This window comes from Orcinus orca, chromosome 12 (assembly GCF_937001465.1).
Source record: "Orcinus orca chromosome 12, mOrcOrc1.1, whole genome shotgun sequence".
NCBI classification, from domain to species: domain Eukaryota; kingdom Metazoa; phylum Chordata; class Mammalia; order Artiodactyla; family Delphinidae; genus Orcinus; species Orcinus orca.
In genome coordinates, this window is record NC_064570.1 from 50,914,192 (window position 1) to 50,928,450 (window position 14,259).

A 14,259-nucleotide genomic window follows, 5' to 3' on the forward strand; every position below is an offset into this window, starting at 1 on the left:
GCCCTCCTGCAGACAGCTTCTCCCCCAAAGAAAGAAACTAAAAAGGGACAGTTAAAAGAGGGTTTCAATGGGTGGTAGGTGAGGGGAGATGGTCTTTGTGGGAGAGGGTCTTTGTACAGGAGAAGAAAAAGGCTCTAAATCACAAGACCATGGCAGCAATGGGAGCCAAGGGGCTAAAAAGAGAAAGAGAGAAGCAGCAGAGCCAGCTGGAGAGCCAGGGGAAACAACAGCACAGATGGAAACAGAGGAGTGTGCAGGTGAAATAGGACAACTCAGGTGGAATCCACTCCTCTGCCTGTGTTAAAGTCCAGATGGTCTAGATGGAGAGCATAATGGTGCCACCTCTTTTGGAACTGACCCTTGTTCAGTCTAAGATTGGTCCTCTTCTTTCTAAAACGGTCCATTTTTCTTTAAAAAAATAGTTCAGAGAACTGTGGGAACACAGGAGTAGCTCCAGAGTAAAGGGATCTGGAGGGTGGGTAGAAAAAAATGGTTGGATAGGCCAACTCTCTCTAGATAGCAACCAATCCCTGGAGATTTCTGGGTCATTTTACACCTTTGGGGCATTTACAATTACTATTTCAGGAAACCGGCACACAGCATACTACATACACATACATCATACTATATTTTATTTGATGTGATGGGAGTCCAAGTGTGTCACCATGAATTTTAATTCTCAGTGCCTGGGCTGCTCAGTTGTAACAGCAAAGAAACGTGTGTCAATTCAAGTTGAGCTGGGTCATGTATCTGGCTTTCCGCAAGACTGGCAGTGTTAAGGGAGGTCTTTGGTCAATTATTCCTATTTTGAAAAGCCTATCGAGTTTCAAGTGAAATGTGGCTGTTTTTATCACCTTTTGGGCGTTCTCATTAAGATTCCATGATCTAGCCAGAAAGGCCTAGCAGTAGCTAATATCTGACAGCAATCCAGAATTCCCCCTCACTGCCGCGATGAGGCCAACATGTACTGGTGAGAGGGGCTGGGTTGCAAAGAGATCTGATCTTACTTTTAAATAAACACATTTAAAACTAGGGGCCTATGCAAACTATTCTATATAGGATGCATAAACAGCAAGGTCCTACCGTATAGCACAGGGAACTATGTTCAGTCTCCTGTGATAAACCATAATGGAAAAGAATGTTTTTAAAATGTACACATATGTATAACTGAATCACTTTGCTGTACAGCAGAAACTAACAGAACATTGTAAATCAACTGTACATCAATAAAAAAAGAAAGAAAAATTAAAATATAGAAGAACAAAGAAGACTCAAGTCATCGCTAGCATTATGGCAAGTCTTTCACCTTAAGGGTTTTTAAAACTCCATCTGAGGGCTTCCCTGGTGGCGCAGTGGTTGAGAGTCTGCCTGCCGATGCAGGGGACACGGGTTCGTGCCCCAGTCCGGGAGGATCCCACATGCCACGGAGCGGCTGGGCCCGTGAGCCATGGCCGCTGAGCCTGCGCGCCCGGAGCCTGTGCTCCGCAACGGGAGAGGCCACAGCGGTGAGAGGCCCGCGTACAGCAAAAAAAAAAACAAAACAAAACTCCATCTGATCGTCCAAGCCTTACAAGGCTGTGCTGAGCAGGGAGGGAAAAGCATATTGCATAACCAAGATTCATTGGTTTTATGTATACATAGTCACAAAGCTCTAATTCCCAGTTTACTCAGTCTTAATGGATTCTTCATAGCCAGAGAAGTGGTGTGCTAGTCTTTACAAAAAAACAAAACAAAACCAACCAAACAAAAAAGCATATAGGCTTCACAATACTTCAGCAGAATAAAAGGGTGGGATGGGTAAATGGGTGGGTGAAGCAAGATTAATTGTTGATAACTGTTAGTACATGGAGGTTCATTATATGACTCTCTACTTTTGTATGTGTTAGGAGTTTTCCATAATAATTTTTTTTTAATCCACAGAAGTACTAGGAATTTCCATGAAGCAGAACTACTGAAGTCTAGACTTGAAAGGATGGTGTCAGTTATTTAGACCTCTGCAAATGGGCCGGCCTACCAGCTCACCCTGTATCCTTCAGGTACCCTATACTCCAGCCAACTTAGTTGTCAAATGAGGTGTGAGTCACCTGGGCTGTACTTTCCCACTTCCTTGCCTTTGCCCATGCTATTTTCCTCTGCTTGGAATGACCCCTTCCCTTATACCCCAGCTCCGACTATAGAAAATCCAACCCACGTAAGGCCTAGATCAAAGGTATCCTCCTTTGTTAAGTCTCTAATTATGGCATGTGGAAATAATCTCTTCCTCCTTTGTACTCCAGAACTTTGTGGGTGCTCTCTAGGGCCACAGCTCACTGTGTAATGATAATAATCATGAAAAAAAGAAGCATGATGATGATAGCAGTGAAGATATACTGAATGTTGTATGTACCAGGCACTTTCGATATGTCATCACTTTCGATCCTTACAATATCCTTTGAGGCTATTACCCTTTTATTATCACATTTTACAGATGAAGATCTGAAATGCAAAGAGGTCCAAAAGGCGAAACGGGGGTCCAATGTGATATGATGCCAGATGTATCACCATAAATATTAAGCCTTTGTGCCTATGACCCTTAGCTACCACACCAGAGTGATATGGTATAAAGTCTAGTTGAGACAAAATTCTAACTTTCAGGAAGACCGGAGGGCCCACATTCCTGATGGTTAACAATACTGCATATGCCTATTCTTCCTACTGAATTGTAAGCTCCTTCAGGGAAGGGACTGTGTCTTTTTCTATTTGTGAACCCCCAAAGCACTGTCTAGTAAAATGCCTTGTACATAGAAGATGATCAGTAATATCTTGTTAATTGAACACTGCATTAATACAGAGCAGTTCTGCCTAAGGGCGATATACAACTCTTATAATCCACCTTGCTGCCTCCACAAGGAAATAAGATGGACACATCAGCCCACAGAACTGCCTAGGCCACTCTCCTCTCCACCAGCTCTATTCACAAGGCCACAAAACTGAAATAGTTTTCATCTTCTCCCTACATTGGCATTGTAAAGAATGAATTCTTCTTTCAGAAAGAAGAAATAATTATTCCCCGATGCTATTTTTATTTAGCTTCCCAACTGAGGGCCCCCTCCCCTTTCCTCTGCAAAGCTCCCACCCTCAACAGAGTAGGGAAAAGCCAAAAGGAGTCAAACTTTGTCTAGGTGATGACCCGGGAATCTGGAACTAAGGAAGACAGGCTGTTCTCCTCTTGAGTTTCCTTTCTCTTATTTCCCCTTTCAGACTTCCTAAACCCGGGTTCTTTCCAACCAAATTACACCACACTGATTGCTGCTAATCTCTGACCATATTTTTATTTTTTATTATTATTATTTTTTTTTTGCGGTACGCGGGCCTCTCACTGTTGTGGCCTCTCCCATTGTGGAGCACAGGCTCCGGACGCGCAGGCTCAGCGGCCATGGCTCACGGGCCCAGCCGGTCCGCGGCATGTGGGATCTTCCCGGACCGGGGCACGAACCCGTGTCCCCTGCATCGGCAGGCGGACTCTCAACCACTGCGCCACCAGGGAAGCCCTCTGACCATATTTTAACCTTCTTCCTGAACACAGTGATGCTCTCTGTCCCCTAAGAACACTTGGGGCTCAATTGTCTTCAATTCCTTCCCCAAACTCTTTCAACGTTCCTTTTTCTCTAGCTAGAAGTCTTCTCCCTCCAAGGACTCAGCTCATGCTATACTTCTGCTAGGTGTTACCCCAGGTGGCTTTCAAGAACTGAGCAAGTACTAGCTTAAGAGAGGTATGATTTAGGTCCTTCTTCCACTCTGGCTCTTAATGCAATTCCCACCATCAATATGAGCATTTTAATAGGGGAAATGAGAAGGCCTTCTAGTCCCAAAAGAATGAGGCAATAATGGTAAAGGGACTGGCAACAGAGTTGGGATTTGGGACAAGGGCTGGTCATTGAGGCTGGCTCTAAGTGTTCCCTCTTCTGGGCTCTCATAAGCCACGATGCTGTATTGTTCAAGTGATGTGAATTTCCCATATTTTCTTTTACTGAAAGCTATTTGCTTTGGTCATAAACTTAAGCCAGCAAAAGACCCTGAGGAGTGTGTGTGTGTGTGTGTGTGTGTGTGTGTGTGTGTGTGTGTGTGTACATACATCTACCTACGAAGAGGTAGATGGGGCCACAGTGAATTGTGATATATCAAATAATACTCAAGTTTTATCTAATGCCACTCATCTTGACAGCCTTGCATTTTCAAAATTAATAAAAAGCATAAGGAAACTGCTACACAGTCACCAACCAAAGAATCTTGGCCACCAAGCTAAATATCTAGTCATCTGTGTTGTACATTAAGTGTGAAGGCACATATCACAGTTTGAGATTTAAATGGGCAAAGCAATACCTACAGGAAATCGACAGTCACATAGCAGGTTTTTCTATCAGCCAATGCTTTCTTTGTCAGTGCCTTCTGATTACACACACTTGTGTATTCTAGGCATCGGTTCTACTTTGCTTTTGTTTAGGTTACTTAATATTCCTCCTCTTCCAAGAAGCAGAGACAATCAATAGTCAGTTATAAAGTCAGAGGCCATGTCCCATCTACCTGGCCAGGGTACTTTCTGTCAACACCTGTGGCCCAGAGGGTTAGCCTTCCAGCCATGTGTTCCTGATCACCTGGGAGCCTGGAAGTAACCTGTGCCCTCAAGGCTTTCTCCCAAGAGCCATCACCATCTTCCAAAGAGCTCCCCCACTTTCTAAAGCCACCCTTGTTCTAGCGAACCATGCAAGATGGCAGACCCACCCTTAAGGTAAGAAAAGCCCTTTGGAGTGGGGCTTGCAATCTTCTCTCACCAAGTCTTTTTAAAATTTGCCCTAAGCTGCACTAAGAAAACTCCAAGGACTTCCTATTTCTCTCTTATGAATGAACAAATCATTTTCATATAGAAGCATAACTTCTCAGGGCTTCATAACCAGCCAAACACCATCCTTTCTCTTGCAACTGAAAAAAATTACAATTCTCCTTGGAGAAATAAGCTTACTTGTTTTTTCTATTTCTTTTTTTTTTCTTTTATCACAAGAAAGTGTACTGACCAAAATAAAGCATTTCTAACAGCGACTAAAAGGACAAAGATTGTACCAATCTCTCAAAATTACTGCCAACACAATATCATGTTTAAGCACAGCAATGACTAAACGTATATTTTCTCTAAAGATAGCTGGAAAAGATGTTCACATATATGTTTTACTTTCTCCAGTATAAACTGACCACAGCCAGAACTCAAGCACATTCATTTTTCCAATAAATAGGAAAAAAAATCAAATATGGCATATTAGTTTTAACAATATCTCTAAAAAGGAGTAAGCTACTCTCAAAAGCATTTTGATACCAAAACATAGTATAAATGGCCCCTATAGTCTTCTGCTAGAAAATCAGAGTGACGGAGTAAAACATTAAAACGAAAATGAAAGAAAAGGGTTCCCCCCAAACAGGTAATGCTAGCAAGCCTGGAGGTTTAAGAGCCCTAAGATAAAACATAAGGTGAGTTAAAATTTCAGGGAAAAAAACTGCACTTATAAGCAACAAATTTGCCTGTGGATTAGTTGGTCAAGGGACGACACACAGAATAAGTGATGCTATTGTAAACCACGCAAACTGTGGAGTGGGAAGGAGTTTCTTACTGTCAACATCCAGCTACTGTGGCTAGAATGAGAAAGAACTGTATTTTTCTCTCTTCTCCTGCTCTTTGGACACTTTGTTTTTAATGAACAGTTGGTATCAGAGCTAAGTCCAAAGACTGTTACATGTGGGATTTCCTAACGCAGAGACCTGGCAGGGCTGTGCTGTTAGGCCAAAAAACTAAACAGAAAAAGAGACTACCTCAAAATGTAACAAGTGAGCATCCTCATTCTCTTTCAGTGTTTTCATTTAGTTGGAGCAAATGTTTTGCTTTAATGCAATTGAAAAGAAAAGAACATTTAGGGACAACATAGCTAGATCCCTCATAAAGCTTCATTTTCAAAAGCAGTGTTTGAATCTCTAAATAAATGACAATTCATTCTCTGTTTACTTTAGGTAAACAGAAAATGCATTGCAGAGCACTTGTTTTCAAAAGCTAATCAAGAACATTAGGTCCCAACAGATTCATTTAATAGAAATATAATAGGCATTCCTGCTCGCTTTTCATCTTGTCTCGCTATAAATGCTAAAATGAACAGCAAATTAACCCTGCATTGGAACAGAGTCCCTGTCACAGCTGAGATCCTCTCTCTCACGACTTGGAAACATCCCCGCATCCTGTCGCTGCTTTGACTTCTACATAGGAGAGAGAAAGCGCCTGATTGAGTTTGGCAAGAGAGTGTAGGAATACTTGAATTCTAAAGGGAGTACTGCGTGTCAACTCTGCTATCTTTCCTAGCAGAACAAAATATTACCATGTTGTCTCCTAAAATAGTGTACAATTAGGAAGTAGGAGGAGGGATGGGGATGGGATTTTTTTTTTTTTTCTTTCCAAGCTACATACATCAACTGTCTTTTTCTATATTTTTAACTTTACTAGCCATTCTCCAAATGGCTGCTTATCAACTACTATACAGAACAAGCTAATAAAGACAGGGCCATCCAAGCTCTATAATCAGATACAAAAGATTTGCAAACAATTTGAGATCTTATAATTCATATTCAGTGATATCAGAATTAGCATTTAGAACTCTATACAGAAAAACTATAATACTTCAAAACTTATGTAATAATGAACAAACCCTTTCAAAAACTGTTTTCACTGTGCTAAAGTAACATTCTAGACTTGTTGTAAGTATGTTATTCTTACAAGTAGTTCGCAGTTATTCTTGAAGGCAAGCCTTGGAGTTTCCTTAGCATAGTGCTGCTGGGGAAAATTTTCAGCATGTCCATCTTCATCTCTAGCCTGAAGGGAAATATAATGGCCTATTTAGGGACTTACAAATAATGGAAGAAAAAAAGCTAAAAGCATAACAGCTCAGATCATTAAACAAACGGGAATCCAGAAATCACAACATTAATAAGAAATTTGTTTAAATACGCAGTACGCCTTTTAGGTATCAAAATTTGGGATTTATTTTTCTTTACATAGTTCAGTTTGAACATGCAAATTCATTGTGGTGTAATATTTAAAACGATACAAAACAAATCAAAAGCAAATAATTCTGTTGAAAATTACCACCACTTCAGACTTCCAGTGACTTTTGTTGCACATTTAGGATTATATGACATACATACGTGTTTAAACTTTTTGGCATGCTTAAGCAATCTCTAGATAATGCACTTTTAAAAAATTCTAATAGCAAGGCCATAAGAAAAGCAATTTGCATAGTTATATTTTGCATTGTAATATTATTAGAGATAAACTGATTCCCCTCAATTTTTAAATAAAGATCTAAAAGGAGTAATGATCTAGTAAGAACAATGATTCTTCAATCAAATGCAGTAAAAAAAAAAAGATTTAATTAAGAAGCTGCATTAAAAGTTACTGGTTATTTTCATCTACACTGTTAATTAAGAAAGCTGAAGTTTAAATGGAGACATTAACAGAACCCATTAGCAATACCCCTTGCATACAGTCTTCCCTTTCTAATCTCCATTGGTTTCTGGTTTGGAGTTGGAGAGAAGAAAGAGGTAGGTGAAAGGAGGCGTGTCTGCAGCACACTCATTAAACCATTCATTTGGGTGACACTTGCACTCTGCTCTGCACTCCTCTTATCTCAGCCCTAACTGCTCTCTCTTTCCTGGCCTCCTGAAATTCACAGCTGAGCTGTCTCCCTCACATATGGCTTGCATATAATTATGCATATTCCATTTTGCACTGCATTAAAATGATGAGCTCCTGGCTCCCTGCCAGCTGATTTTAAAAAGCCCAAGTGAAGTAGGAGAAGGGAGAGAAACACAGGGAGAGCCGCACAGGAAGCAGCAGGTAGTTCTATCTGCTGTCTCTTTAGATAAAATGTATGTCTGGCACCAGGGGAACAGCTGAGAACTACCTGTTGTGATGTATGGACTGAGGGGGAGAAAACAATGAGCATACATCTGTGCATAGCGATGACAGCGCTGATGTATTGTTTCTCTTTTAATGGCGTGAAATCTGCCCCTGACAAGTATCACTCAGAGCTCTCAGCTAGACTAGGGACTGTCGTTTTAGAAAGGGATCACTACTCCGTACATTTTAGAATGTACAGCTTGCCTTTCATAAAGGCTTCTGCCACTTATTGCAGGGAGGGAACTGATGGAATTTGGAAGTGGACTGTCATGGTAGTAATACTGGGGTTACAAAAAGTATTTTTGAGATTTACAAACATCTCTGGGATTTGGTGCCTTTTAATTTTACCTTTTATTCCCCCCCTCTACCAAATCAGAGTAAAATAAAAATGCAGGATTGGATGATGTGTGACAGAAAAAATGTGTAAGCATGCTCATGTCCAATCAAGGCACTGAAACCAGTGATGTTTCTTCTCACAGCATCAGGTCTACTAGGCAGCTACATCAGTGTTTAAGCCAATAGAGCCTTAAATGGGGCCCATTTTAAAGCAGAGTGTATACATAAAAGGCAGCTGTATAAAAAGCGATAAGATGCCAATGGGTAGCAAACATGTCAGATTCTTAAGTGAATTTTAAGGCACTCTGTGAGGTGCAGGTCTCTTGAAGGCAGGGACCGCATCTATTTCATCTTTCTTACTCTACTATGCCCAGCGCCTTACTTTTAGTTGGTGCTTAACAAACATTTCAGTGATGAAAAGAAACCCATACCTGGTTAGTAACTAGACCCTACCACAACTCTGTAGAAGACACCACCTCAAAATATGCTAAACTTGGTGGTAGGTTTATTATATTCCTGATGCACTATGATGCATATGCTTGGAAACATACTTGGCATATAGTTTACAAGGGCTACTATTTACATATGTATGTCTATATTCAATATATATGTATCTTGTGTATAAATATTCATAAGGTGGAAGATGTTTATTATGCATGTAGTATGTATACACATTCATACACACCAGATGCCTGGGGATATTTTCAACATTAGTGGCAAAAATATATTCATTCCACTTACATGTAAGGTGCTCACAATGCTTTTTATGTTTTTAAAGAACAAAAAAACCCATTAAGGTTTGACTGTGCTTCCTCAAAGGGGCTCCAGGATTTTATATAAAGTCTCATAATTTATGAGAGTAAATAAAACCGCAGTGGAAGAGAAAGGAGAGGAGGGTTGGAGTGATCAGAAGTGGAGAGAGAAAGGCAGAAATTTGCTTCTTTATTAAACCGTGTATTTGCCTCTGCATCACGCTCCATGGAGTTTGGAACAGTCTGCCTCTGATAATCAACCTGATTCTTGAGTCCAAGAAATTCCATCCTCCAGCCATTTGCTGTGTTTCCACCACATGCCACAGAGACGGAAAGCATATGACATGCAAGAAGACCAAGCACCATCACCCTCACGTGTGTGTGCACACACAAGCACTCACACACCTCTCACTGACGTAATTCCCTTTGCATTCTCAAGTTTTTTAATGTAAAATTTTAAATTATTATTACTGGACTAAGTGAAATTAAGTGCATTCATCTAAGGCAGTAGTTCTCTGCTCTGGTTGCATATGAGAATCATCTGGGGTGTTTGTTTTTTTTTAACATATTGATGCCTGAACTCCCCCTCCCCACGATGTTTCCAAGATTCTGATTTAACTGGTCCAGGGTGGGGCCTCAACATGGATTTTTTTTTTTTTTTAAAGCTCTCAGGTGGTAGTAATGCACAGGCAGCCCGAGAACCACTGATGTCAGGAGTGTGCCTGGAGGAGGGGTATTGAGAGGGGGCCCTGAGCGGACTTGTCAGCATGGCCTCCAGCCAGGCCCCAGGCCCACTGGAGTGAACAGCTATGCAACACTAGGAGGATACAGGATGTGTCTCCAGCAGTGGGGTTTACTCCAAAGATTTAGAGATTTCATGACTAGCTGCTTAAAGCAAAAACTTCTCTTTATTTATTTTTAGTTTCTGGTGTGACAAATAGTCTTGGAAGAACTACTATACCTCTTCTTCAAAAAGGCCTTCCTGAACCTCACTGACCAAGTCAAATACCTCCACTCTGCCCTCTCTTAGGCCTGACACAGGTGCACCCTTACACTGGCTGCTGTAATTTTTGTCTTCCCCACCAGACTGCAAGCTTTCTAAGGGCAGGATGGTGTCCGGCTTCTCGCCATTGGATCGTCGGCCCCAGCCACTGACTGGAGCATAGTAAGCGCTCTGTAGGAACGAGTTTAATTATCATTCCACAGCAACTTGTGGCAACGTTAGACAAAATCCATTAGAACTTCTTTACCCTACACGCGCAGATTCATTTCAGCACTTCAGATTCATTTGTATATTGAAGCCATTGCCTTTTTCTGCATCTGCCCCATTATGGGTGGCAGACAATGGCGTACCATGCAGGTAGACAGAGGGAGTCCACGACCCCTGCAGGGAGGGTATGTAAACACTGAAGCTGCTCGGAATCACTGCTCACAGTAATAACACAAAGCAGACCAACTTTCGGCTGGTTTCATTATTGTTCTGGAATTCTCTAAGGACTGTGCCTCCTCTAACGGCCTGTGTCGAGGCGGACCACCCCACCACCAGTTCGTGGTATCCACCGGGGCCAGGAGATCGGTGTTGATGTCTGACTTTGTTCTAAAGTGACCAGTTCTTGGGCGTCCCTGGTGGTGCAGTGGTTAAGAACCTGCCTGCCAGTGCCAGGGACATGGGTTTGAGCCCTGGTCCGGGAAGATCTCACATGCTGCAGACCAACTGGGCCTGTGCGCCACAACTACCGAGCCTGCACTCTAGAGCCTGCGAGGCACAACTACTGAGCCCACGTGCCACAACTACTGAGGCTGCACGCCTAGAGCCCGTGCTCCACAACAAGAGAAGCCACCACAATAAGCCCACGCGCCGCAACGAAGAGTAGCCCCCGCTTGCTTCAACTAGAGAAAATCCGCACGCAGCAACAAAGACCCAACGCAGCCAAAAATAAAAACAAACAAATAAATAAATTTATTTAAATAAATAAATAAAGTGACCAGTTCTGACAGAAGGAATGTCAAAACACGTCATGATGAACTAACTCTCTCCATGGGTCTTATTCTCAACAGCTTTATTCTGACTAATATGCTAGAGATTTATGCCAACTATGGGGAAAAGCAAATGGGAAACTTTTTCACATTTTACTACAAATGTGATTGTCAAACCAAAGGTGCATTTTTGATCTATTATTGTAAGAAGGCTTCACTTCTTGCCATGGAATAGAAATAAAACTTAAAGTCCTTCAGTTAAACTGCAAGGGGATTTCCCCATCTCGCTTCCAGTCATGCATCTATTTTCATGCCATGTCTAGCATTTGAATAAATAATAGATAATGTGAGAAACTAAGACTAATTTTCTCTCTACCTCAAACACCTCTGGCTTAAACAAACTTTATTTTCACCTCTCTTTCCCTGTGAATCATCACTAATTTACTTTTTAAATTTTGATTCTTACATTCAGCAAACTTTATTTCTTCTTTCAAAGAATCCACTTATTCCTTTGGGCTAAAGCCTTGGTACCATGTGCATAGCCAAGCAAGATCAGCATCTTTTCTCCTCTGGAGGATTCCTTTAGAAAATGTGGAACATTCTAAAAACAGCTCTACTGGCCCATCCCAGAAAAGTGCAATGTTTCTGACTCAATGAAAAGGTTAACACTGTTGCCATTTAAATGGAAAGATAACTAGGCTTGGGAGTTAATACCTCCCTGTGAGGAATGGGACTTTACACCTCCCTGTCATTGTGATTTCAGAACTTCTTTGGAAAACAAGAAAAGGTTCTGCCTGGAATCAGAGCTCGGGGGAGCGCTGTAGAGCTTCCAGACTTTGCTTTCCAACCCTTTAGCAGATGTAGCACGTGTCAGCTCACACATGTGCTGCGGTGACTAGACTTGGGAACATCAAAAATAGTGCATCTCAAAGTTGCAGGAGTACGCTTAGAGATACAGAGCTCTAGAGCAAAAATTTTAGATTTTATAACTAATTTTTGGAATCAGAAGCAATAGAATTTCTTTTCAAAATTCAAGATAAATTGAATTTATCACAGGGAAACCACTTCTGAAAACCCCTGGAATTTCATTTTCTGGTGTACCATTTCTGGTCTGACCTTCCTTTGTCGAATGTCTATACACACTGCCACATGTGGCCTTTCAGCACGTCACGAACATCTCTGTGGACTTGACGTAAACAACAGCCCAGCTTCTTTGCCGCTCAGTGAGGTTCAGCCAGTGCTGGCCCTGGGCTGGACAAGCACAGGGAGGCCTCCGGAGTCGCTCCTGCTTCCACTTGAGGTACCGCCAAGTTACTCTCATCTCAGTGGCCCAGTTCCTCATGATTGAAAGCCCTGTTCCCTTCAACTGGATTCCTGTCCCTTACCTCATTTCCTCAGGGTAAAACCAGTTTCCATCTCTCCTCCCCCACCCTTCTCCTGGAAAATTCTTAGGCATCTTTTAAGCCTTCATTCAGACTGCAGCTCCTTTAGGAACCCACTTGAGACCTCTTCCTCCTGGTCTAACCTGGGCTTTGTACCCCTCTGTCTCTCTATATCCACTCCCTCCATTGCACTGTACTATGACCATCTATGTGTTTGCCTTCCCCACTAATCTGTGTGGTCCTTGAGTGCAGAAACTGTGGTCAATTCAGCTGCAAATCGCTAGGGCCTCATCTAGTGCCTGGCATATTATAAAGGCTCCATAAACGGTAAGTGAGTGAGAGAATGAATGAATGAATGAGCCCCTATCCTTTAACCCTAGCAGCTGGACATTCTGCCTTGCACCCCAGTCCCCAGAGGTGAATGTTCTGCCCCTGAACCGAGGAGAACTCTCCATACTGAGTCTCAGCAGGCCTCTGCTAGCGCTTCCTGACGTCATCTGCCTCACACCTGGACCATCACCGACTATTCCATGAACTTCTGCCCAACTTGATTAGTGTCCCTCCCACTTGGTTAGACACTAGGGTCTTAGCCTGAAGATCCTGTACTCAATTTGGACTTCAGCCAATAATCCTTTTGTCCCATATGTTTCTCTCCTCCACCTCCCGCCTGGACTGACTTTTGCCTAACAAAGATCAGTCTAACCTCTGGTCTTTGCCTACGAAACTCTCATCCCCCAAATTCCGTTCCTAGATCAACCAACCTGGTGCCTCGCTCCCTGTTTCTTTATCTCACCTAGTCATAGTGCCCCAAGTCCATCTGGGACTCCTTGGTGTAACTCACCCCAGTTAGGACTCCTCTCTCACCTTCCCTACCAGAATGGAAACGTCTGAGGGCAGAGACGGTGCATTATGTATGAAGCCCCCATGCTCCGCGAGTACCTTGTATAACAATCCTATAAATATACGTTGAATGGATTCATTAATCCTTTGCCCTTCCTTAAGGTAAGACCCAGAAATGCCCTTTTTCTCTACTCTGAGCTGCCTATCTCTACAGATGGGTTGTTTCTATGTAGGTACATATTCAAGTCACTGAACATCAGAAGGCAGATGGGTCATGACAGGATTGTGTGTGCATGCAGCTTGGGCAGAGAGCTTTCTTTCTAGACCGAGGACTCCCACCTGGCATCAGGCTCCCTGCTCTGGAGATACTCCAGGCACCCAGAAACTTCAATGTGCGGAGCCAGGCATCTGCTCAATTCATGTTGCTACCAATCTTTGCATCCCGATCCTTTGCCCTCCCTTTCATTAGCTTGTCACTGAAGACTGACTATGGGATTCTGCAGCAGGGCTGCTTTACTTTGCTCTTTTAACAAAATGTATTTAAATTCCCACTTAGCATGTGGGCCGAGGGAGAAGCTGTTTCCCCCAGCGAAGTTCCTCCTAATTCTCCATCCTCCTCAACTGGCAAGCAGAGGGGCTCTCTCCATACCTCTTCAGGCCCCTCTGACAGCTCACACATCTCTGATGGATGAGACGGACCTATTTGCTGCTGCCCTTTTTTCACTCCATACAAACCTTTATATGTATCATAAATTTTTAATAGCCAATTTCGAGTCTTCAAAGAATAACGGTAACAAACATGCAACATGAAGATAATGGGAATCAAATCATGTTTATGGCCTCCATGAGCATCTCCTTAAACGACGTCAGGTCAGAGCTGCTCAGACCTGCGAGTGTATGAGGCTACAGGGCTGATCTCACGCCTGATTAATGGCTGCCCTCACTCAGGGCCCTAATGGATTGCATGACAGTTACGGCAACAGATTCCACATCAGCCTGAAAT

The 14,259-nt window shown here is 42.5% G+C and overlaps 1 protein-coding gene across 3 annotated transcripts in view; it reads right to left on the reverse strand.

The window, feature by feature from the left end:
• Positions 1–14,259, reverse strand: part of SOBP (sine oculis binding protein homolog) — a 159,341-nt gene that overhangs the window by 60,268 nt on the left and 84,814 nt on the right. For 2 of the 3 annotated variants that reach the window (XM_004264758.3, XM_033418730.2), the window contains exon 5: positions 6,788–6,883. The exons of the other annotated variant lie outside the window; for it this stretch is intronic. In XM_004264758.3, coding sequence (XP_004264806.1) covers positions 6,788–6,883 — 96 coding nt within the window. The remainder of the gene's footprint in view (positions 1–6,787; positions 6,884–14,259) is intronic. 3 annotated transcript variants of the gene reach the window in all.